Genomic DNA, 26,653 nt, shown 5'->3' with positions numbered 1-26,653 from the left:
TAAAGTAGGCTAACTTTATTTGCTTAATGAGAAAATGCTACACCACGAAACGTTGTTCTACATCTCCAATACAAGTACTTCTGCATTGTTTAAGGGATTATTTTCATTGAGGTGGGTCTTCCTTTCATCCGAGCAAAAAAAAACTTGACTGACGCTTGGTGTTCGCTCACGAACGCGCAACGCTGTCCTGCGCGCGCACCTGACACTTGTCACACGAGTTTTTCATCTGAAGCGCTTCAGCAGAGCGAATCTTCACAAGCTCGGGGAAACACGCACTCACATCACCGAAACTGGATCAAGCAGTCAGAAACCCTCCAAACTTCCAGTGGGCCGTGCCTGCAGGCCAGCAAACCCCGATCTGGACCGATGTGCTGGCCGAGATGTCTCGACACATTTACATCAGGAATAAGATCGGCGAGGGCATCCAAGCGCCTATATTCCAGGTGACGATACAATTGGTTTAATAGCCTATATGGAACTATATATAATTATATGATTAGTGTTTTATTTCAAGAACTAATCAATACTATTTGACTAATAAATGAACTATATAGTTTGTGTTTTTACTTGTGTGATGCATTACACTGAAGTGCACTTCTATTCAGTGAGTTAGTGGGATTGTCTCTTTCTCCATCTTTTACTTTTGGCTCAAATTACTACCTTCAAATAGTGAGAAAAGTGGTATAAAGGTCACAGCAATACCATAGAAGAATAATTATGGGTTCCTCAAAGAACCTTCCAGTCAAACCTTTAAAAAGAATAGTTTCTTTCTTCTGTGTTTATAGTCTGAAGTAACTTTTTCCACCATTAAGAACCTTTTGTGTAATATAAAGGTTCAATAAATATTTAAGGTTCTTTATGAAACCATAGTGAATGAAAAATAACCTGTAAGGAACCCTGATTTTTAAGAGTGTACCTTTACTAATCGCTGTGTAGAACCTTTTAAGCATATTTATATTTTAAAGTGTAGTTTTGAATAAAAATGAGGCGTTTACCAGCGTTGTTGTTTAAGGACTTGCAGAATATTTTTGTTTTCACAGGGAAATTCACCTGAAGCACCTGACTAAATGGAGAATATCCCTAATGCTGTGAAATGAGCGCACTGACCCACTTTTAGGTGGCCCTATTTAACAAACCTTAAAAGGCTCTATGTCTGTACCCAAATAGTACTATAAAGCTCTAGAGACCACTGAAATAGAAACAAATCAGACCTGGCTAATTACCGAGTCCCTAAAGAAACCGTTTTGTCAGTTTTAACATACACACACTTTCTCTCTTTTTTTCTCTATATGTGCCTTACTGTCTCGTATTGTCTCACGCTTGCTTTTTCAAAAACTATTATATTATTTGGGGGGGCAAGGAAAGCTTAAAATTAAATTAAATAACCAGTCAAAATGGGCCCTCAGACCTTTAATGTTAAATCTCTCAGTTTAAATGGTTTCTGGTAGCAGCTCAATTGGTAGAGAATGGCAGCAACAATATCAAGGTCATAGGTTTGATTTCTTGGGAACACAACTGATAAGAATGTACATATATATTAATATAATGGGTTGTTTTTAACCCATGCTGGGTAAATATTGGACAGAACACACGACTGTAATACCCAATGCTGGGTTATTACAATCATATTACAACCCAGCATTTTTTTAAAGTGTGTATAGCTTATGTGTGCCAAATATGTACTTGTGATAAATTGCACAGACATCTTTAATAATATCTGCAACAATTCATTCATGATTTTATCATTGCACCCTCTGCAGGTGAACAGAGGAACATATTCACGGCGCAGTCGACTGAAGAGGTCTGATGGCAGCACCACCTCCACTAGTTTTATCCTGAGACAGGTAAAGACATTGTCCGTTTGTCAAGCATGCTTCTCACAGCCAATTGAGACGAGAAGAACAAGGCTTTAAGGTTTGGTTTGGCTATAGTAAATATGTGTTTTTCTACCATTTATTACCACACATCAAAGACATTTATTAGTCAGTGTAGCAAATATGTTATGTGACCTTATTCTTAGTTTTTATATTGTTTGAGTCTACATGAGGTTTATATGGCCTCAAATAGGCTGTAAAAAATATATAGCTATGTACATGGGTATACAATATATGCTGTATAATATGTATATATTTACTCTATATACATATGTACTGTATACTATAGTTAAGCCTACTGTACTATAGAGGGTATCCATGTGACGTCACCTTCTGCGATAGTGACTGCAATTACGCCACTGAGTGGCAAAAAGTCTGAGCGACAGCATTTGCATAACGTGGAAAACGCGTCTAAAATGAGAAAATTATTTGTGTGATTGTCTGTGCTAACAGATTCAACAAAAATTTGGAACGGTCTTTTTCAGACTGCAAAAAACACTCAAAGGAAAGAAAATCAGTAGTAGACATATCATATGTCAGGTATGTAAAATTTTGGGATAACAAATCCTATAAAAATACTCTTATTCTGTGTAATTGGAAAGTTTGGTCAGTGAGCCGTCATTAAAAAACATCCATTATGATGAGCCTTGTCTTCCTCAAAGGTGGGATGGTTTAATAGTGTTAGGCAAGACAAACATTTATGTCAGGAAAAGCAATGTCTGGCCATATGCCAATGTCCACCGACTACTGGTTGTTTGGCAAGTTGTTAGGGTCACTGCTAAGGCCAACTAAATAAAATTTAAGCTGACAATAGTTCAGTTTTACTGGCGTTTTGCCACTCAACAGGGCTAGCTCCAGTATGGTCACGTGGAAAAGTGACTTCAATTCATATCCTCTATACACCAATGCTTCCCAATCGAGTTGTAGATGTTTTCTTATTTAAAACACCTGACTCAACTAATCAGCTTCCTTCCAAAATGGTAAACATGTCTGCCTAACAACAAGCTAATGAGTTAAATCAGGTGTGTTAAATAAGGAGACATCTAAAACCTTTTGCGAGGGGTTCTCAAGGTCCAGGATTGGGAAGCACTGCTGTACACTGAAGTATTGGGAACCCCCTTTTAATGAAGATGTTTGGGGTGGCACAGTGGCAACCCTAAACAGAGCACTGTTGTCTCACAGCAAAACGGTCCCCGGTTCAAGCCCTGGCTGGGTCAAGGGGTCTTTCTGTGTGGAGTTTACATGTTCTCCCCATGTCAGGGTTTACTTTGGGTACTGCCGTATATGATTTCCTTCCAAAGTCCAAAAACTATACACACACTGAGGGAAGGGCAATTTGACATCTCCAATTCAACTAATCTGCATTTAACCTGCCGATCAACCAGTTCTAATAAATGCTGAAATGGTGTCGAGAATATAGACAGTTTCAGCAGTAACAACATAAACGGCGGCTTTCGTGGAAAACGCGTAACAACCGGTAAACTCCGCTAAGAATAAATAACAAGAAAATCCATTTAAGGTAGTTTATTTATATAACAAGCAAAATAAACAACATGTAGATTACCTAGGAAACCAAAACATTTGTTATTTTCAACGAGGTATTTGTTTAAGAGTTCAGTTTCAGCAAGCTAGTCAGACCATTAAACAAACAGAAACCGGAAGTAAAATTCGGACCAGAAGCGTAATCGCGTCACCGCACGTGCGTCCGATGAAACGGTCTTTATAAATATGTTTATCTATTCCAGTTATTCTAATCAAAACAAATATTAATGCTTTACCGTACAATACCATTATAAAAAAAATGTTCATCTATGTTCTTGTAGCATAATTAGCAGTGCATTACATTAACAGATCAAATTTTGTGGGTTTGATTCCCAGGGAAAACACATATTGCTAAAAATGTATGCATTGCAAGTTGATTCCAATAAAATTAATGTAAATGTAATATAATATATAAGTAAACAGAATTTATAAAGCATATTTTTTATATTATCTTAATAAATATATGTATAATATTTTCCTTAAAAAAAACCTAATTAAGAAACAAACATCATTTACAACTAAAAGGGAAGATCATGAGAAAGGACCATACATCCGCATTAAATAACAGAATGAACGAATGTAAAAAAGGCAGAGAGAGCCTCTCTCTCTTTCTCTCCCTCGCTCTTTCATCAACACTCACAGTCAAGGAGAACACACGTCAGCAGCTGCCCTGACTGGAAGGCTGCTCGGCCAATCAGCATACGGCTGGTCAACTATGTCATCAGGCTGAGATTGAGGAAGGGTTCTCTCTCCCCCTCTCTCTCTCTCTCTCACTCTCTCTCTCTCTCTCTGATGCGGGGAGCCGTGCCGTGCCGCGTATGTGCGTGTGAGCGTGTGTGCTGAGAGATGATGAAACGTCCGCGTCAGTGAGCCGTTGGGAAGCTTCTCCCTGCCTAAGGATGTGAGAGAATTGGAGGCTGAACGAGGGATCCACTCCATCCTGCAGGCCGAGCCGTCTGCACAGGCCTGCTTTCCCTCTCTTTCTCTCTCTCTCTCTCCATCCTCTCTTTCTCGTGAGGCATCTCTTACCCTTTTTTCCATCCTTGTTCTTCCTCTGTGGAGCAAGGGGATCGTCATCCCCCATCGATTAGTTTTTTTTTGTGGTGGTGGTGGTGGACGCCTCCTCCCCCTCTCTCTACATCTTCACCACCTTCTCCTCTCTCATTTTTCTCTATTCTTCAAGAAGACCTCTTTGGAATAGCAAACCTCCATGTATGACAATTTGTACCTGCATGGATTTGAAGACTCGGAGGCGGTGAGTTATTTTTCTCTCGATTGGAATTGACTACGGCTATATATAGTGTTTTCCCACTGGCTATAGGCGTGCGTGCGTGAGCGTGCTTGTGTGTGTGCTGAACACTGGCTCAGCTGTGCTGCACATACACGGCCTGTGAGATTCAGTGTACCATGATTTTCTAAGATGCAGCCCACCGATCTCCGTGGGTGTACTATAGGGAGATGTTCGTCAGAGGGTTGTTGGTGTTTCTGTATGTCTTTCTAATAGCACACGTATCCCATGAGCATTCATTTATATTACATACAACACAATTTAGAAACGCTACCTTAAAAAAAATGAAGAACCGGTATGTCTTTCATTCATTCTTCAATTGGAGTTTCCTCTCAAGAAAAAACACATTACGTGACTATATTCTTTTGTAGGGGCTACCAGATGTTTTCTTAAGGTGGAAGTTATTTAATGTTTAATAACATATGGACTGTATTGTTAAAGGGGCAGAGTAATTTTTTGCTGATGTGTAGAATGTAATGAGTCACATGGCTTTTGGTTCCCCACATGAATGCCTAAAAATGAATTCAAGCCAACAGTCTGGTAAAGCCATCAGGGATTGTGTGTGTATATGTTATAGACCCATAAAACCTATACTCTAGTTTTCATCAGCAGTGTTTATTTTTCAGTCTTCAGTACTTATGGACACCATAGATTAAACGTACAGACAGGATAAACAATCTGAAGTGCAATGATTATATCCATGTGTTAGTGTTTTGTGTATAAACTTTGAATATTATCTATGCGTAGCATTTATGTAAACTAGCATAATAAAGTACAAATTGCTGAAAATAATATTTAAGAAACGCAAGGCTTCTTCCTGTTTAAAATATGATATTCTCAGTTTGTCACACCACAGAAAAATGTTATAAACCAGCCAAATTTGAGTGATACAAAATGCCAAGTTTGGAAAATATTGGAAAAACAGGCAGGATTTTCCAATCCTGGAAAATCTGCTCTCAACTGCTGGGGGCGTGTCCGCTGTCTGCGCTGAAACCACTCCCACTTACAAGAGCTGCCGTTTCTTTCAGCTTTTAATTACCGCTACAACCCAAATGGATGCTCGCAATTGTGTTAGGGGCGGAGCCATGCTCGGTGGCTCCAGTGCATCATCAAGCCACCGTTTTAGCTCCTCCCAAATAATCCTGAACACAAATGTGATATTAACTGTTTAACGGTATAACTCCACAATTTAGTACTACATAGTATAGGTCTTCCCAGGTCCACTTAGACCCAAAAACGCGAGTTTGGCTCTTAAAGTTTTTATGTGTAGCTCGGAGACGGGTCGGGTATAATATTAGCGGCATCGGGTCTTGTGTAATTTAAAATAAATGTGTGTTTGCTGAACGGACCCGAGAAGACCCGAACAATCTAGAGCGTGTGCATTGAGTCTTTGTCCAACCCCTACTCTGTTTGCCAAGATCACTTGCGACATCGTGTAGCTGGCGGTAGGTTAATTTTCTTTAAGACAGACCTGTCAATCAATTTTAAATGCACATTTTAGTGGTTACCGTGTCCTTGTCAGATAGCAAAGGAAAATAAATGGAACAGCAGGCCAAATTGGTTGCGAGGCCACCAAGCTTTCTGTCTGACTGGTGTGTGCGGGGCTGCCATTTATATGTTGGGTCCAGTCGGGTTCACAAAAATTGCCACTGGGTCGGGTTGGACTCGGGTCTAACTTTCTCAGGTTTGTATGGAGTCAGGTCTTCCTTTTCGGGTAAAAGGAGATTCGGGTCATTTTAGGTCAGGTACATTTCTTTAGACTCGAGAAGACCTTTACTACACAATTCACAGTATTTGTAATGTATTTCAGCAATACATAATGTATTTAGAAATACAATTCTCTAAAATGACTTTACACAGACTTTAACTTTTATGTTTGAATGACCCATAGCATTAAAATGCACAATCATAAGAGTATAAACAAGCTTGTATAACCATTTAGGTTCATCTTTCTAATTTTACATATTTAGCATCACCCTCATATGCTTGTTTTCTAGTACACACATTTCATACATTCTATTCATACACAATACACCGACACGTGAGTATAATCATTGAGCATCACACTGTTTATCCTGTCTGAATACTATGAAAAAGCTTGGATGGAAAACACAACTTCTATCAAAAATGAAATAATGATATTAACTGAAATTTTTTGGCACATATTATACGTTCATCAAATACTTTCACTTCAAATCCGTCAGGCCATTCAGAAATACACATTGCTGGCAGAATCTCTTAAATGCCACGTCTATTTTTCAGCAAAGTCCTCTAAGTGCATGGACTTAAGGGCTCGTTACAGTTCAGGTCCAGGCACTCTGGGGGGAGCCACGTTTGGGTGTGGTCCACGGTGGTTGCACACGGCATCGTTCATCTAAAGTCCAATTTAAAGTCATGCGTAAGGTCTACGCCTTAGCTATGCCGTGGCCTCTGCGTGGCCTGACGTGCACATTGCCAGATTTTTAACAGCGCGCCAGTTCCACGCAGACCACAAGCGCCGCGACTGGTCCACCAGAAGTAGTTGTGCGTAAGTACTACGGTGTAGCTTTGGCGCGTAGGTTATGCGTCGGTTTTCATTTATACTTTTGCGTCGTCGTCCTCGTCGACGTGCAAACACACATGCAGCCCGCTGGTAGGCAGTATCCACACATGTTACCACAGTAGCAGCACGACCGTCAATGAAGAAGCAGCTTGGCAGGTTTAACCCACAAGCGAAGAAGAAACAGCAACATGTCTATGTTTTGAGTTGACCGGCAGTGATGGAAGTAAATAAACAGGGACTAATGTTGCAGTTTGAGTTATATCACTCCTCAACTTGGTCCATCTTCTCACCGTCGAAAACGGAAATACCTATTTTTTACCTGACGGGAGGGGTTTTAGTGGACCTATCACAGTGCTTGTGGTCCGCGTAGAACTGACACGCTGTTAAAAATTTGGCAAGGTGCACGTCAGGCTACGCAGAAGCTACGACGTAACTACGGCGTAGACCTTACGTGCGACTATAAATCGGACTTTAGATGAATGATGACGTGTGCAACCACCGTGGATTACATTCAAACTAAGTTCCCTTCTGAGTGCTTAAACCTGGATACAACCCAAATGTGGCAGACACATGCATCACAGCGCCCCCTAATGTTTCAATTTCTTCATTCTTACCTTATGAATTCGTTTCCAATGTTGGATTTTAGTCATTTTGCAACTGTTTACTATGTCTTGTCCAAAGGAGTGGATTTTTTTGCCAAAAAAGCTTGCATGCACTTAGAGAGTTTTGCAGCGAAAGACAGTCACTAAAATTACAAGTGACATTTGTAAAAATAAGGGATTTTAATTACTGACTAATAACCTTTTCATTGCCATTAAAGTGAAATTAATGAACATAAACATAAGAGCCTGATAAAAAATGCTCATTTACAAGAAAACAAATGTCAGAAGCACAGAAGGGATTTGCATCTGAACTTTTCAAATATATCCAGAAGTAGATTTTAGATGTTGTTAAAAGAAAATATTATTTAAGTATAACATAAGGTGCAAAATGCACATGATTGTATTAACTGTAAATTTAAAGAAGCTTCATTTTAATTTATTTAAACCTTGATTTAGTTGGATTTATATCTTTTCATTCAGATTAACCTTATTGTGGTCTGACAAAGTCACTTTCCAGCAAAAAAATAAAATAAAATGAACGTTATCTCATTGAAATCGAAAATGAAAGCCCATTCATTACAATTTTTGCTTTTTTGCTCCGAATCATCACTTCCGCACTGTAAGATACGCAAACTCGTGCATTTTTTTGTTTCCCGAATCAGGCGTTTTGTGATTGGACTCACCGGCCTCAATTGGGTCCCTGCTGAAGTAAGCTCGTATGAAGCGACTGCCTTCAGGGAGCAAGTGTTTCGCCATAGGCAGCGCGCTGAGATTTTTTAGCCGACTATGAGCCTTTTTTTGCTCTCTCTCTGCCTTCCTCTCTAATGCGATATTGACCCGATCATTCTTTTCACTGACTTGAGCTAATGTTGTTTCCAAATTGGATCAAAAGAAAACAGCTAGCTTCACTCCACTTCACTTTGGCCTGTATCTCTCATTAAATAGAGGACTATGTAGCTTGATGGTGGGACCTTTTCATTATCTTATAGGGAATGCGTGTGAATAGCATCAGTGATATATTTGTTTTATTGATCATGGAACCATCTGAAGACTTTTTCGAGATTTCAGGTGACAATGTTCAGATAATGTATTGCGAAGTTTTTCATGGTCCGGAGAAGGATAAAGTAAAGGTATGTGTGTTTGAAGGGAAATTGTATTGATATGAAGAATGTGTGGTGTTAGAAAAAATGCTTTGTTGAGATCTATCGAGCTTTTCAGGACATCTTTGGGGCAGCATTTGTACAACAAATAAAGATTATATAGCAAGTTAGAAATGGGACAATGTGTTGAAATTTAATATTTTGATATACTGTAATTATTTATACAGTATATTTATATTTTCTGGTTTAAACGTAACAGCTTTCTGTCCAGTTAAAGATTTGAAGATATGAAGTTCTAGATCTTATTTTTAGAAGTTGCGATTTCAGTGACAGATGCTTCTATGACTGTATATAAAATAATACATTATATTGTGTAATATAACGTACTTTCAAAGTATATGCAGATATTATTGTACAGGAAAACGTACCATAGACTGTGAAAAAGCTGAGCTTACTTAACATCACAGGTGTTGTTTTCTGTTTGCTTAAGGAGCATGTATCTTTATGGGCTGACAGCTCTATATAGCAGTGGAGGTACAGGTGGGGCTTTTGCTGACCTGTGTTTGCATACGTCTGAATTTGCAAATGTGAAAATCAAAGGCATAATGAAAATCCAGAAGAGCATACCCACAGTATGTCTTTATAAAAAACCAAGCCATGGTCATCTGGTGCATCAAATGTTCATGCAGTAAACGTATATGAAATACAAAATTAATAAAAGAGACAGCTTTGGATTTCTTCATTTTTGCTCGCCTTCGGGTTTTTACAAGCCTGTACATTTCTTTGTTTTGCTGAACACAAATGAAGATATTTGTAATCAAACATGGCTATTGAAAGAAGTAGGAAAGAAAAAATACTATGGAAGTCAATGGTGCTCAAAAATTAACCTTAAATTATCTTCCTTTGTGTTCAGCAGAACGGGGAGATTTATACCGGTTTTTGATAACTTGAGGGTGAGTAAATGGTGACAGAATTTTCATTTTGGGGTGAACTGTCCATTTGATATTTTCACGTGCTGGGCAAAGATTAATCTCGATTAATCGCATTCAAAATAAAAGTGATTTTTAGCATAATATACATGTGTATGCTGTGTGTAATTATTTTGTATATATAAATACACACACATTTATGTATATATTAAAGAAACATTTACATGTATATATATATATATATATATATATATATATATATATATATATATATATATTTTAGGGCTGTCAAAAGATTAATCTCGATTAATCACATACAAAATAAAAAATTTTTTTGCATAATATATGTGTGTGCACTGTGTGTAATTATTTTGTCTATATAAACACACACACATGCATGTATGTATTTAAGAAACATTTAAATGTATATATATTGTATATATAATGTGTAATATATATATATAAATAAATAAAAAAATCTTAAAATTTATACATGTATGTGTGTATTTATATACACAAAATAATTACACACAAATATATCATGCAAAAACAAACTTTTATTTTGTATGCGATTAATCGCGGTTAATCGCGATTAATCTTTCGACAGCACTAATTTATTTATATTTTTATATATTTTATATTATATAAAGATTTTAGAAAATGTACTTTTATTTTGTATGCGATTAATCGAGATTAATCGAGATTAATCGCGATTAATCTTTGCCCAGCACAAATTTTTTTACAATGTCCACCAATGTACGCGAGGAACCAATATCAATTTTGCTGTTTCAAACAAAAAACTTTAATTTTGGACTTTTTTATTATACCAAAAGTAGTTTTTTTCTTTCATTTACTCTCGAGTGTATTCATCCATTTAAACAGGTTATTTTTCTATTGCTCATAACCAGTACTTAACATTAATGGCATGTTATGATTGGTTAATTTCCACGTAATAGCGTTGGGAAAGGTCAATAGGACCCCAAACGGAAGCTGTTTGTAATGCCTGATCAAATACATTATTGCGTTGCCAATTATCATGTTATAGTTACCATACAGGGAATGTTGGGGTGACATGATAAATTTGTGGTTTGACAGCTTGCTAACTGTGGGCTATCTAAAAACAATAAAGTAGAAGAAAACCCTAACCTAGAAAATATTAGGGTACTTTTAAACCCAACAGTTGGATTTGTCCATATTTGACCCAGTCGTGGGATAAAACAACCCAGCATTCTTTAGAGTGCAGCATTTTTAATGCTGGGAAAGCAGTGGGATCCTGCATAGTTTACATGATTCATCAAAGCCGTCTAAGTTGCTAAATACAAAATATGCATGTGATTCAAGTCATCAAAAATTCTGAACGACTTTTTTTTGCTGTGGCCAAATTGGTTTAAGGTGGGGCCCCCCTTGCATTGTAACCTGACTGCATGTATGTAATGTGGTATGTGCTGTATTTTGGCAGGGCTCAGCTGATTCCTACACTAGCAGGCCGTCTGACTCAGATGTGTCGTTGGAGGAGGAGAGGCCGGAGGGGGGCAGTCAGGGCCGGCAGGAGCGAGAACAGCAGGCTGCACAGCAGCTGGAGAGGGCAAAGGTCACACTCGCTACATATGAATATTTATGAAGTATAATGGAGTGTCATGTATGGCATTCTTCATGCGATGATATTACAGTTGTGTACCTGCTTATATTAACCACATTTGACTGACTATTAATTTTGTCATTTCATCTTAAAAACATCGAATTCCAGGCCAAAGCGGTGGCTTTTGCCGTGAAGACAAATGTGAGTTACTGTGGCGCTCTGGATGAAGATGTGCCTGTGCCGGGCACCGCCTTGTCATTCGACGCAAAAGACTTCTTACACATCAAAGAGGTACAGGGGCCCGGGCCCATTAATGACAGCGTCGCTACTGTGGAAAGATTCACTGTAACGCCAAAATTCATTACTGAAGTTGCTTTCACAAACACTTGCAAGAAGTTTTTCCAGGCTTTCATTTCTTTTGTCCTTTTCTTTGCTCCACATGCAGAAGTTTAATAATGACTGGTGGATTGGTAGGCTGGTGAAAGAAGGCTGTGAGATTGGTTTTATCCCCAGCCCCCTGAAGCTGGAGCACATCAGAGCGCAGCTGGAACAGAAGAAAAGCCGTGTGCAAGGGTAAGCTGAGAGAGAACCTTCCTAGCCAGTTGATGGAGCATTTGATTTTCCATGACCTAATGGTCCCGAGTATTCATAACAACAAAAGCCCTGTTCGATGATCAAACTATCCTTGAAATTAAATTCTTCCCAGTTTCTTTTCCAAAATGTACACTTTTATCCTATACATTTAGTCATTTAAGTGTTACACAATCTATGATTTGAGTTATTAATACAAATGTACTTTGGGTGCTGGTCCCAATCTGCAGAAAACCAAATGCTCTAAAGTTTATTATAAACTATTTATATATAGACACTTATAGACTATACAGTAGCAGGGGTTTTTAAATTGAGATCCAGGGACCCCCAAGGGTCCTCCAAACGGTTCCAAGGGATCCCCAGAAAATGTTAAAAGAAGAAAAACAAAGCAAAAGTTGTGAAAAGTCTATGGGTGCGTCCCAATTCAGGGTCTGGATCCTTATAACGGTACATTCACACGGGGCGAAATCGTTACCGCTTGGCGGAAGGCTTGTCTGAAGCATGGCCAACAGCCAATCACAGTGGCCGCAACACATGCTCCGGTCTTCCATAAACGTATTTGGCTGGCTCTGCATAGGTTATTTGCATAAGGCGATCTGATTGGCTGAGACACGCCAATTTTCAACTTTTGCCACGAGCAATGGCACTGACGCGGCGCTGACGGATCCACAATTCAGTTCGGCAATGCATGACGTCACCCACTAAAAGTGAATGGGAAGCGTAATGCTTACGCCCCGTTTGAATGTACCGTAACGCCGCGGACTTTGAAGGCAAGGCTTGATATTTGAAGGCGGCAGTCTCTAAAGGCCACGAAGCGAACTGAAATGAGATGGTCTAGCCCAGGGGTGGGCATCGAGGGCCACAGTGCTGCAGAGTTTAGCTTCAACCTCAATCGAACACACCTGAATGTCATTTCCAAACAGTCCTGAAGACTTCAGTTAGATTTTTCAGCTGTGTTTGATTGGGGTTGGAGCTGGGCTCTGCAGGGCTGCGGCCCTCAGGACCAGGAGTTGCCCACCCCTGGTCTAGCCTACGGGGGGAGTTGCGTCACTTGCTGTTCCCGCCCACTATGCTTGTCAGTGGGACACTTTTAAAAATAAATATGGAGGCAGATATTTTTTATTTTAGAAAATATAACACATTGATGCAGATTAAACTACCCAACAGTATGTAAAATTTACCAACCTTAGAAATATACAAAAGAAAAAAACACAACAAGCACAATATTGCAGCAATAATATTAATTCACATCACTTAAACATCTTTTATAACAGTAAAACGGGGGCATTTAATTTGCAAAATATACACGTTTATTTAAAGGAACACGCCCAGATTTTGGGAATTTAGCTTATTCACCGTATCCCCCAGAGTTAGATAAGTCCATACATACCTTTCTCATCCCCGTGCATGCTGTAACTCTGTCTGACGAATATAGTTCCCAGTATGTATACTGTTAAAAGATCGCTGTGTGTCATATCACCTTGTTATTTGTATACGGTGTAACTATACAAATCACAACACATAAATAGGAAAATGTTTGCGTTATTTTGTCACTTATTGGGAGCAGTTTGCTAGCTGGAGCCATTTACTTCCAGACTTTGTGCTAAGCTAAGCTAGCGGGGGCTGCGTTAGACGGTTGCAGCGCGCACGGAGATGAGAAAGGTATGTATGGACTTATCAAACTCTGGGGGATACGGTGAATAAGCTAAATTCCCAAAATCTGGGCGTGTTCCTTTAACAGTTTTGAATGTTTCTTTCAAAATACCCAAACGTCACGTGGCGCGCATTGAATCATCTTGGGATAGCCAAGGCTGTAAAGGATACATCTATGGATCCTTGGTTTCAGGGGGAAAAAGGCCACATTTGGAGGCTTGTATGTGAAGGAGCCTTCGAATTAGGACAGCCGATGATGTCATTTGCCTTCAAATACAGCCTTGGAAGCAGGCCGCACCCCCTGAATTGGGATGCACCCTGTGTGTAACCAATTATTTAAATTTGTAAACAATTTGCTGTCTTTATAATATCACAATTACTATTTATCTAATACTAGATAATAGATGATTCTGATAATACTAGATAATGATTCTTTATAAAATAATGTGTGTGTGTATATATATATAAATGTGGAGGTCCCTGCTATCAAAAAGTTTGAAAACCCCTGGACTATTATGTAGCATATTGGAATAGAAACATGTTAATGTAGAAAATGTAATGTGTTCCTGCAATGTTCTTCTTGTAACCCGACTGGTCGAGCATGTCGCTAGCAACGCCAAGGTTATGTCTTCGAATACCAGGGAATGCATGACTTATTACGTGTATAACTTGTAGGTTACTTTTGATAAAGTTGTCTGTTAAATGTATATGAAGTTAGATATTAAAAAATTCACTGCATGTTTAATTTTCTAGGATATGCCATGGTAGCATTTTGGCAAAGGGGTTTTGAAACATCCACAAATATAAAAAAAGAGTGGTGGATTTTTTAAATAACTGGCCAATTAAGGATAGTTGTATTGAGTAAAAGTGGGAACATTGCACTGCTTTTCATATATAGAAATTCAAAGAATTCAAAGAATAAACCCAGAAGATGTGGTGGATCTGCATTTTAGTTTTACATAATGTCTAAATATTCACCCTCTGTTGCTTTGTCTCTGATTACTTGTTACTACTATACATTGTTTAACAGCATTGCTATCTTTGCCAAATGTATTATGACTCGAATTTGACCCAAATTGCAATACACTGTTCTTTCATTGTGTTTTAGCAACTGTACTAAGAGCATGCCCAAAATGTCCTATTTGGGTGGCAGCAAAAAAAGTTTTTATGTCTGTACCTTTAAATGCAAATGACCTACAGCTTCTCACTCCTTTAACAAAAGAGACAGTGAGTGGTTTCAGTTAAAATAGATCTGATTCTTGTGAACACAGTCTGAGACAATATGGACAACTCGCTGAGGGCAGAAACTAGGGCAATGCAGGCCTGTCAGTCAGTGGCCGTGGGCGGAGCTTTATCAGTGTGATGTCACATTAACAAATGAATCATAACAGCATGTCTAATGAGACTGCTTTGGTTTAATGAGGATTAAAAAAGGAGTGGCACACACTGCCAACACACATTTATGTCCAAACACCTTGTAAAAGTGGATTTTGCATAATAGGTGCCTTATAAAAATGGTAGGACAAGTGGGCAGTGCTCCGACATGTGGCAGACGTGCTCTCCCATGATTGATTTCTGGCTCGAGTTCCTTTGCCGGTCCCGTCCACCTCTCTCTACCATGTACTTTCCTGTCCAGCTGAAAAAAAAATCTAATTTCTTCACATACTTGGTTCTTTCTGGAAAAAAGCTCATTCCTGCTGCCTTATAAACAAGAACGTGTTCCCCTTGGTTTTGGTTACAAATTTGTGCACACTGATTGTCAGATTGAACCATGTATGTACGGGCATTTGTTTTGTGGCTCTCAACTGGTGGGCCATGGCCCATGACCCAAAAGTGAGTTGCAGGTCAGTTCTGATGTAAATAATAACCGTGCATGCTAAACTTTGAACAAAACTAGAAAAAACCCAGACAATAAGGTTTCATTTTTATGGTTTACTATTTAATATAACTTACTTTTAAATTTTAAAAAATCTATTTTGTATTTGGATGTCCAAGTAAAATATGTCTTTTTATACAAAACTAGTAGTATTGCATTAGATGGTCTCTAGATGGAACAACCAACCAAGAGGTCCAGTTTCTGATTAACATGTTTACTTAAAGGGACATTCCACTTTTTTTGAAGATATGCTGATTTTCCAGCTCCCCTGGAGTTAAACATTTTATTCTTACCGTTTTGAAATCCATTCAGCTGATCTCCGGGTCTGGTGCTGGCACTTTTGGAGTAGCTTGGCACAATACATTGAGTCTGGTTGGGTCATTGGCATCGCGCAAAAAATAACCAAAGAGTTTTGATGTTTTTCCTATTTCAGACTTGACTCTTCTGTAGTTGCATTGTGTACTAAGACCAACAGAAAATTAAAAGCTATGATATGGCTAGGAACTATACTCTCAAACTGGCGTAATGATCAGTGACTTTGCTGATGTAACACGGCTGCAGCAGGTGTAGTGATATTACGCACTGCCCGAAAATAGTCCCCTTGGCAGGGGACTTTGAATTTTCTGTCTGTCTTAGTGCGCGGTGTAACTGCGGAAGAGTCAAGATTTAGATGTGAAAAATATCGAAACTCTTTGGTTGTTTTTTTGGCGCGATGCTGGTGATCTAGTCGGATTCAGTGGGTTGTGCTAGGCTGTGCTAGGAGTGCTGGCGCCGGACCTGGAGATCGGCTGGGTGGATTTCAAAATGGTGGGAGTCGGGTGTTTGGCTCTGGGGGAGCTGGAAAATTAGCAGTTTTTTTAAAAAAAGTGGAATGTCCCTTTAAGATTAGAAACGTTCCCCAAACACTTTACCCGACACCGATTTAAACTGTGAACGGGAAAGTTTTAGCAGACATTTGATAACACGTTTGATAAGTTTTTGATACGCCTTGTCATCATCATGTCGATGTAAACGAATCTGCCGAAACGGTGACGTCATGCGCACGTGTTAAGTCATGCGCGAGTATAACCCGAACAACAATGGTGGCCTACAGGACTGTGTTTGTGTCGCTCAAGATGCTGAGTTTATTAACGCTTCTCCAACAAATTTACACAATTTTGGCCCAAAACTGCTCGATGCTTTTGCCATCTTGATTGTTTGTATTTATCGCTCCGTATTACAATGCATATGTGCGCTGGCTTATAGTGTTTCTTTACAAGGTAGCTTCGCCATCTACTGGCCTGGCATACAAAATACAGTGGATTTAGACTTTTTACGGGATTCGTGTAAACGCTGATCTTTTTGACAGCTTTGTTGTCTGTACATGAGTTTTTTTACACTTTTTCGTTTTTCACTACATCGTGGGATTGTTTGACGCTTGATTTGTATGAGACTCTGGTTAGATGACACCTGCTTGCAGTTTGAAATTGGATGACTGGCCCTCAAATCCAGGTGACTATCAATACCTCAATTCTAGGTACATGGATATTGACATCCAGGCAGTGTGGGTTTAAACAGGTTTTGTGCATTAGCATAAGAACTTAGATTATAAGGCATGCAGTAATAGATATAGAGATATAGAGAGTAGTCTACTGGTATGTTTGGACATACGGACGAATAATGCCTTGTTTCTGTTTCTGTTTGTCTGCTCATTTCAATAGTAAGTCCAGTGGAAGCTCCTCCTCCAGTTTGGGGGATGTGATGTCATCAGGTGAGCCAATGATCTGATGGGGGTGGGGCATTGTGAAATGGGGGTGGGGTTACAGGAATCTCCCCGAAAAAAAGGCAATTCGTCAGTGGACGATTTTACTTCAACACTGTCCTGCGTAAGGCTAAAGATCAAACGAGCAGCTTCTTGTGAGCATGGGACAGTGAATCATAAACGGCTTTAAATTTGCTTTCACACATTTGCAAAATCTGACGACATGTTATTCTGACATGTCCTTCTTTCCTTCTCTTTGTACAGGCAAGCAGAAACAGAAAGTGGTAAGTATGTCCAGAGGACGGAAGAACCTACAGTCATTCTTGCCCAATTCCTGAGATGATTCATTTCTTATCACTCTTCTCCTAAACAAAGAACTTCACGTCTAAATGACATTGATACATTTTTGTTATGGCTTGCTTTATTATTGACCCGTGATCTCTTGTGCAGACTGAGCATGTGGCTCCCTATGATGTTGTGCCTTCCATGAGGCCCGTGATTCTGGTTGGTCCATCTTTAAAGGGATATGAGGTGGGTTTGAAAGACAAATCGAACCAGTTCCCCCACAGAGGTGTATCATGCTAAACCTCAGGTCTCTGTTATAAACATGAAATAAATCAAAAGATGATGAGAACAGAAAATTCTTGCGTCAAGGCCATAGAGCTGGCTTTCTGACTGGCTGCATATGCGCGTGTGCGCATTTTGGGTTATTGATACCAGAATAATATCATATCTATTCCAGTCTCTCCATATCTTCACACAGAGAAAACAAAAACATACTCCTCCTCTCCACCGCTCTGTTACCACGGCAACAACCTTCCGGGGTCCGGGAGACGTCAGTGCTAGAAAGTAGAGCAGGGTTTGAAATTAGAAAGAGACAAAAAAGGAAGAGAAGAACAGGAACAGTGATGGAGAGAGGAAATCAGAGTGAGACGAAAAGGAGGCGTGCGTGAGACAGAAAGGAGGCAATGCGCATCACAATGTAACAGAAAAGCAAATGGGGAAAACAACCCCTTGATTTATAAAGCCAAACTGTATGCAGATTTTGCTGTATAAATCACAATGTGGTTTGTTTTATTGAGTAAGTTTATGACTTCAAGTAGTTAAAACCAAATTGAATCAGTATGTCCTCCATTATCCGAATATGACGTTAACCACATTGTGGAACTTTCAGTCCAATGTACACAACAGCTAAACAACATCAAATATCTTTTTACAGGTAACCGATATGATGCAGAAAGCCCTTTTTGACTTCCTAAAACACCGGTTTGATGGCAGGTGAGTACCATAAGGAGGTCATTTCATATCTTATCTTCAAACCTCAGAAGACCTCTTTATAACTATAGATGAATGTTTTTATTGCCGTAGGATAACAATCACACGTGTGACGGCAGACATCTCGCTGGCAAAGAGATCAGTGCTTAACAACCCCAGCAAGAGAGCTATTATTGAGCGCTCCAATACAAGATCCAGTCTTGGTAAGACACAGAGACAACAAAAACACATCTGACTTAGGGTCCGAATTTTGCGCATTGTCTAAAGCGCACAGTCTAAACGGGCGTATCCGAATCCACTTTTGCTAATTTAACAACGGGAAAACTGGTTTGTGCACCAAGAGCACAGTCTTGTGTAATGGGTGTGTTTTGGGCGTAACGTGCAAACCAATGAGAGTCTCATCTCCCATCCCCTTTAAAAGCCAGTTGCGCTCACGCCATGCCGATTCCCTATTTAGATGGCGGAATTTGTAAACTGAAAAACTAAGTGGAGGAAGAAGACCACCAGTTTAAGAATAATGTTAAAAATTGCGTTGTTTTTATCTGTATTGAAATTATTTTTTGTATTAAAACCTTTAAAAGTCGTTTTCTTTCAGTCATGGAGGCTTTTAATTGCTGTAAATGTATGGACAGTCGACATGATCAGTGTAATCTCAAAAAATAATTTACAAATATGCCAGAAAAGGTTTGTACTTTAAAAATACTTTATTTGTAACAAATATAAGATTTACAAACGTGTGGAGACGTTTCAGCACTCGGACAGCGTTCTCATCTCATATCCACAGGTACAAGGCCATCATATGCAAATATTGCATCTATTTTTAAAATGTTTTTTTTTTTAATGCTACCCCACAGATTTATTGTATATGTTTAAAGCAAAAACATTTAATTGCTTACCAGGCTACAGGCGAAGCTGCTCTTTACGCCTTCTAACGTCTCGTAATCGGTCCTCATTTATGTCCAAGAGACTCAATAATACATTTTAAAATTTTGAATCCTTTAATTTTTCAGATTTTAAAATGTTTGTGTGCTGCTGCCCATCCATGTGTGTGATAAGCAAAGGCGCGTTGTCGTCCTGTTTATAGGCGCATATTAATAACGCGCTCTTTAAATAACAAAAACAATATTGCGCCATTGACTTTAGACCAAGTTTTTACTTGCCTCAAAATAGCAACGCACTAACAAAGTGCCTGAACACACCTCGGTTTCGGACCAAACGCCCACGGGCGCAAATGCACAACGTGGCGCTAAACGTGAAAATGGTAATTGCGCCAGGTTTAAACTAACAAAAGACACTTGCGTTGCGCATTGTGCTGCATTGCGCCGCGGCCCAGAGTGTTTTTAAAGGAATATTAGGGGTTAAATTTGATATAGTTTTGATATTTATGCTGTTAAATGCTTATTCACGGTGTTGTACGCTCACCCCTTTGACTTTAGTCGTGTGCAATACTATACACAGATTTTTACCGCATTTTTACAACTGCATTTACATTTAGGCCTTTAGCAGACACTTTTTATTCAAAGCAACTTACAAAAGTGAAGAAAACAAACAACAAAGCGTGCAGAGAGTGTCTATAGTGAACTATTCCTTTAAGTTATAGCATTTATTTAAACTGACAAACTGCTATACAATAGGCAGTTGGTCATTAGCATGTAACTTAACTAACACCTTTTACTTTGTGTGTTACATGCATGTGCAGCTGAGGTACAGAGCGAGATTGAGCGCATATTTGAACTCGCTCGCTCGCTCCAGCTGGTTGTGCTGGATGCAGACACCATCAACCATCCGGCTCAGCTGATGAAGACTTCACTAGCACCCATCATCGTTCATGTCAAAGTGTCCTCTCCGAAGGTACCAACATTCAGTTACACAGTTATTATTCAGAAAGACAAATAAAATCCTAAAGCTAAGGATGGTAAAAATTTACAATTATGATGGACAATTATAAATTATCCCTTTTAAGTTCAATGGAAATTAGGGCTTTCTAATGATCTCTCTAGGTGTTTAACCAACTCCTCTGTACCGCAGGTCCTCCAGAGGCTCATCAAGTCCAGAGGAAAGTCGCAGAGTAAACATCTCAATGTACAGCTCGTAGCAGCAGATAAACTAGCACAGTGTCCTCCGGTGCGTCATCTCTCAAACCCCCGCACGCACGCACACAAGGAAAGATCTTAAAGAAACAGTACACAAAAAAATGACAATACTGTCACACATATACCTCATGTATAAACCTGTATGACGTTCTTTCCATGACACACAAAATACTTTTTGAATGGACTCAGTCCAAAGACGGGGGTGATATCTGGAATGATATCTCTTAAATCATATGCTAAAATTACACCTGACCCACAAGTAAACCTGACAATAAATGTACCATAACTTTTGTTTCTAAAATGGATAATTCACCCAAAAATGAAAATTCTGTCATTTACTCACCCTCATGTTGTTACAAACCTGTATACATTTCTTTGTTCAGCTGACACAAAAGCTCTATTCTGACGGGATTAGTTTTCCAAACAATGTTTGAGTTTCAACGTGTCCCCCAGGACGTCTGTGATTTTATGTACAGATTCGGACGGGATTAAAATGATGCAGGCTATTCTAGAGATGGGAGTGTCTGTTTCATGCATTTGGGCGTTGCAGAAGAGCACGTGCTCTGGATACGCGTGTTTGTAATGTTTAATATTTTGCTTTAATGTAAAATTATGACAGAATGTAATTTATTAAGTTAATTTAATTTTAACAAATCAAAATAAAATATACAAATCCTACTAAAGTTACGTTGGCCTACGTGTTTTATATAACTGTCTGCTTATAATAAACCCAAAGAAATGAAGAAATAATGATTAATAACAATTTATTATCTTTATTATTTAACATTACCATTCCGGAGTTGAACAACTTTGAACGGAGTTTCTTATAACGTTAATGGTATTAGAGTGGCCAGTCTTAACAGTGTTTGATATTCAGCTCGTCTTGATTTAATTAATTATTTTATTTTGCCGAATGCGTAAAAACATTCATATCTGAATGAACAGGACTCAGGAAATACAATATACGCGCATTAGTAAGACCTTACGGCAGATCACGTTGCCCAAAACACGAAATGAACCGCGTTTTCAAAAGATATTGCGGGCAAACACAGACATTTGCATCCGGATGGGATAAAATTTCTCAGTAGGTAAATTGCTCTGGAATTCTTACGGAGGTCGTCAGAGAAAAACACAGACATGGCCGATTCGGACGGGAATAAAAACACAGAGGACCTATGAGAACCACGATTTTCTCAGAGGTCCCCCTGTAAAACTAATCCCGTCCGAATCGGGAATATTCCTTTAAAGGAATATTCCATTTTCATAAAAGAAAAATCCAGATAATTTACACCATGTCATCCAAAATGTTGATGTCTTTCTTTGTTCAGTCGAGAAGAAATTATGTTTTTGAGGAAAACATTGCAGGATTTTTCTCATTTTAATGGACTTTAATAGACACCAACAATTAATACTTAACTCAACCCTTAACAGTTTTTTTCAACAGAGTTTCAAAGGACTATAAACGATCCCAAACGAGGCATAAGGGTCTTATCTAGCGAAACAATTGTCATTTTTGACAAGAAAAATAAAAAATATGCTTTTTTAAACCACAACTTTTTGTCTAGGTCCGGTCCAGCGCGACCTAACGTAAATGCGTAGTGACGTAGGGAGGTCACGTGTTACATATATAAAACGCACATTTGCGGACCATTGTAAACAATAAACTGACACGAAGACATTAATTAGTATCAGTTGACATACAACAACGTAGGAACGGTCCTCTTTCTCGACACTTGTAAACACTGAGGCGGAGTTTCGCGTTCGTCCTCTGTGACCTCTTGACGTCATGACGTATTGCGTCAGGTCACGCTAGCGCATCACGACCGGATCTAGACGAGAAGTTGTGCTTCATAAGTGTATATTTGTTATTTTTCTTGTCAAAAATGACAATCGTTTTGCTGGATGGGACCCTTGTGCCTCGTTTGGGATTGTTTGTGGTCCTTTGAAGCTCCGTTGAGGGAAACTGTTGAGTGTTGGGTGTTAATTGTTGGTGTCTGTTGAAGTCCATTGGAGTGGGAGGGGTCCTGCAATGTTTTCCTCAAAGAGCGTGGTTTCTTCTCGACTGAACGGGGAGGGACATCAATATTTTGGATGACATGGTGGTGAGTAAATTGTCTGGATTTTTCTTTTGAGAAAATGGAATATTCCTTTAAGCTTAAATTGCACTAAAACACCTTTTGTCGAGGTTGTTTCAGATACTGTGTATGCGCACAATAGACTGTAAAAAGGTGGACAACGCCCGTTCACTCTTCTCCATTGGTGAAAAGTGAAACTGCGAGTGTCCCGATATACGGCGCTGACATCTTGGGTCTTGAGCCTGTGCAGTAGCGATTTCGGGACCAGTAGAGAGCAGGAAGTAAAGCCACGAAATCCAGGCCCCGCCCTCGCAGAATGCGTATATTACATCTGTCAATCATGACGTGACACCACCGTTTTAATTGAATTTACAACACTTTCATTTACACCAGCGTGATAAAAACTACAGCAAATGACAGAAACCAGCTTCGGAAAAAAGATAATTGAAGTGCAATTAAATTGTTTAGTTGGTCTCAAGTCCCATTGAATAACATGATGGGGGAGGCGGGGTTTATGGTCTATACTACGACCAGTCACTGGGGGCGATCGAGACGTGTGGCACGCTTGATCCGCACAGGTTGGCAAGCACCTCACTTGACTCTGTACAGAGCTCCTCCCCCAGAGATTCATCAGTCTTTATCGATGATGATTGGTGGTTTAACGGGAAGGCGGGACTTCCATTGCCAGAGAGACCATATTGAGCATCGCATTGTCCTATTCATAGTAATAGCAGCGCTCAATCTTGTTATATTCTATATCTTTGCCCAGTCTGCATTTATAGTCATTATATTTATAGTCAAAAATACCATAATTAACAAATTACCATAATCACCTTTGTTGCAAAGAACTGTAGGTTTACATAGACAATTAATTTGTTTTGGTGTATTCAAGCTTAACCGTGGGTTCACACCAGCCGCGTTTGAGGCGTCAAATCAGCGTCTACCGCGTATAGTTTGCCGCTTGAACATTTTGAGTTTACTCACTTCATTAGCACGTGAAAGCCGCGCATGAAATTCTAGTCATCGAGACATTCATGCAGAACTTTGTGTCATTGGAGGGGCTTCTGCGACTCAGCTCGCTTCCTGTAATCATGTCACTACTAGAGCAAGCTCCTGATTGGTTAACGCGGCACATTTTTCAGCCGAAGTTCAAATTTTTCAACTCACGCGTTTGCCGCGGCAACGCTCAAGACCTCCAGACGCGCGTCAACGCGTCTTCACATTGACTTAACATTGAAGTCACTCGCGCTTGACGCCTCTACGGCGCTGGTGTGAACGCAGCATAACAATAACAGAAAACAAAGCACAATTCAATAGAGTACATATACATTTTACAAAATATAAACAATATCATGTGGGTGAATAAATCAATTTTCAATTCTTTGTTAATTCTTCTAATACCTATGCATCTGTATGTGTTTCTCTTTACCAGGAGATGTTTGACATCATCTTGGATGAGAATCAGTTGGAAGACGCATGTGAGCACCTGGCTGAGTATCTTGAGGCTTACTGGAAGGCCACCCATACATCCAGCAGCACCCCGCTCAACCCTCTGCTGGGCCGAAACCTCGGCCCCGCTGCCCTTGCCCCATACACCACATCTGCCATCTCCGGCTTGCAGGTGAGCAAACACACAGACAACACACGCGTAGACGAGCTCATCCTTCTTATCAGCAGTTATTGTCACTCTGTACATATTTGCCAAGATGTCTGTTTGAGTTTATTTTGCTAATTAGCACAAACAGATAAATCATTTATTTGAATGCGTACGGTGCTGGTTCTTACCTTATTTCGTGCTTGTGCATAAGAATCAGCAGGGTCAAAAAACACGGCACGCCAACCACACCGGGGACCACTCGACCCCCAACGAACGTCGTAACCTGATGACCACAGACGAGAACTACCACAACGAACGAGCGCACAAAGGACGAAACAGGGGGTCGTCTGGATCGCAGCATGGCAGCGGCGGTCGAGACCACCACTACATGGAAGAGCAGCAGGGCTATCAGGACCCATACCAGGACACCTATAAGCCCCATCGCAACCGCAGTTCCCCAGGCAGCTACAGCCAGGACTCACGACACCGGCTCTGAGCGATCCTGCCCCGTTTTGTCCTCCAAGCCTGAGCCACTGAGCCACCAAGCCGAAACGGCTTCTGTCCTGAATTGTATACATCTTCCATTGTTTTTCTCATTTTGTTAAGATCTCTTCTTGAGCTACAGAGCAGAAACTATTAACCCCTCCTAAACCTTCGTCATCCGACCAAAGCCTGTATTTTCATCTGCTTAAAGTTCCCGCCTTGGGATAAAGAGACCTTATAACATGCGGACGGGTGGAGCAGAAACAGGACCGTTGTTATGCTTTCAAATGATATTATGCTTGTTGACTTTTGTTTGTCTATTTCGTTGCAAAGTTTTATTTTAGCTGAACCGAGCAACCTTTTACTTTCCAAATGTAATGGAACAATTGGAACGGAGCTAGCAATGGCAGAGAATCTTCAGGAACGAGGAGCTCTCTTAGTCTTTGTTATGTCATTATTGCCAGCATGTTACCTGACCGCATGCTTCCCCATCATTAGTGGAGACGACAGGTTGATTTCGGGATCGTTGCCCGTAAGTGGCTGACTAACTGGAATATTTCAATAATGTAACATAAACCTACTGCCAGCTGTATTTTGTTACAAAATCCTAAATCTCACGAAGCCTCTAGATGTAAAAAGCAGGACTCGTAGATTCAGCCACATTATACAAAAAGTCAGTGACACTTATCTGTGGAGTTCAGCATGATGCTAACATTCTCGAAAGCAGTGCATCCTCGCCCACCAACTCATTTGCTATCGGCCATTATTTTCTAGTTAGGAAAAGAGCTTAAAGAGCTGCATAACATAGGAATGCTGAACAAAAGTGTTGCTGTGATCTAGTCCTTCGTAGCGTTAGCAAGCATCAACTTTTTACAATCGATTTTCATAATTCACCAGCTAAAATGATGGCACTTCGATACTATATCCATATTTTCTTAAGGGTGCTTGGTGTCTATAAAAAATAACAATTATTTTCTTTAGCACTAAATGTGAACGGGTCACATTTTGTAGAATCGTATGGAACCCTGTTCTCGGCTCCGCCAATTGGAGCAGCTGCTGTCCAGTCAACTTTGGCAGAGGGACCGCATGGAGACAGGAGGCTGGTCACATCTCAATGCTACCCAATTCACCTGTAAAGCAGCATTTTTGCTCGTATGGTTTTTTCCATGTGAAATGGAATGGCAGAGGACATGCATCCTTTATCAAACGGAAGCAGTTCAGACACATAGAGACCCAAGGCCCTGGCAAACCATGGATTTCCTCGCCTGCATATCTTCGCCTTATCGGTTAATGCTAGTTTGTGTATTTTCAAAAAGAAAAATATTTTGAAGAAAAATAAACTCAAGGACCGCAAGGAGTTCAAACGAGTACATTCTGTATGCATTTGTCTATGAGCATGCTTCTCTGTTAATGTAATATTGAGGATGATTGAACATGAGGATTTCGGCAGTCGATGCCCATTTGACTCATTGGAAGATTCATCTCGGAATTTGCTGCCTGAGACAATCAGATGGAAGTCCTCTGTAAAACCGGAACGTTCATTCCTTCCATTATCCCGCTCCCTCCTCCAGTTTCTCAGCAGCTTCATCTGAGCTCCAGATAACAAACATTCTGATGTGTCTATTTTTCCTTTTTTTGTGAGAGTTGAAAAATAAAGATGGAAATGCAAATTGCATGCATATCATTTTAATTTATAGCAAATTTGAAAGAAAAAATGTTTTATGGAATATAAATTGTGTAAAAGGCAAATCTAGCAGTATTTAAGTTCTTTTACAAAAAAGAAAAGAAGAAAAAATAAATGGTCATTTTGAAA

General features: G+C 39.7%; 1 protein-coding gene across 4 annotated transcripts; it reads left to right on the top strand.

Annotated features, from left to right (window-relative positions):
• The first annotated feature begins 20 nt into the window (after window positions 1-20).
• cacnb4b (calcium channel, voltage-dependent, beta 4b subunit) lies at window positions 21-26,653 on the top strand. 4 transcript variants are annotated; one of them, XM_055213687.2, is made up of 14 exons: window positions 21-443; window positions 1,761-1,844; window positions 11,337-11,468; window positions 11,625-11,747; window positions 11,902-12,029; window positions 17,277-17,326; window positions 17,582-17,601; window positions 17,768-17,848; window positions 18,537-18,595; window positions 18,686-18,795; window positions 20,292-20,443; window positions 20,621-20,716; window positions 24,193-24,381; window positions 24,569-26,653. In XM_055213687.2, the coding sequence occupies exons 1-14, from the start codon at window positions 381-383 to the stop codon at window positions 24,851-24,853; spliced, it is 1,572 nt and encodes a 523-aa protein (XP_055069662.1). In that variant the 5' UTR covers window positions 21-380; the 3' UTR covers window positions 24,854-26,653. The 4 variants fall into 4 exon arrangements, with proteins under 4 accessions (XP_055069662.1, XP_073726956.1, XP_055069663.1 ...); XM_073870855.1 differs by lacking the exon at window positions 17,277-17,326 and having other exon boundaries at window positions 26-443; window positions 17,583-17,601; XM_055213688.2 differs by lacking the exons at window positions 21-443; window positions 1,761-1,844 and adding an exon at window positions 4,079-4,671.

The sequence above is a fragment of the Misgurnus anguillicaudatus genome, chromosome 8, assembly GCF_027580225.2.
Source record: "Misgurnus anguillicaudatus chromosome 8, ASM2758022v2, whole genome shotgun sequence".
In the NCBI taxonomy this organism is placed as follows: domain Eukaryota; kingdom Metazoa; phylum Chordata; class Actinopteri; order Cypriniformes; family Cobitidae; genus Misgurnus; species Misgurnus anguillicaudatus.
This window is presented reverse-complemented; position numbering and strand designations above follow the sequence as displayed.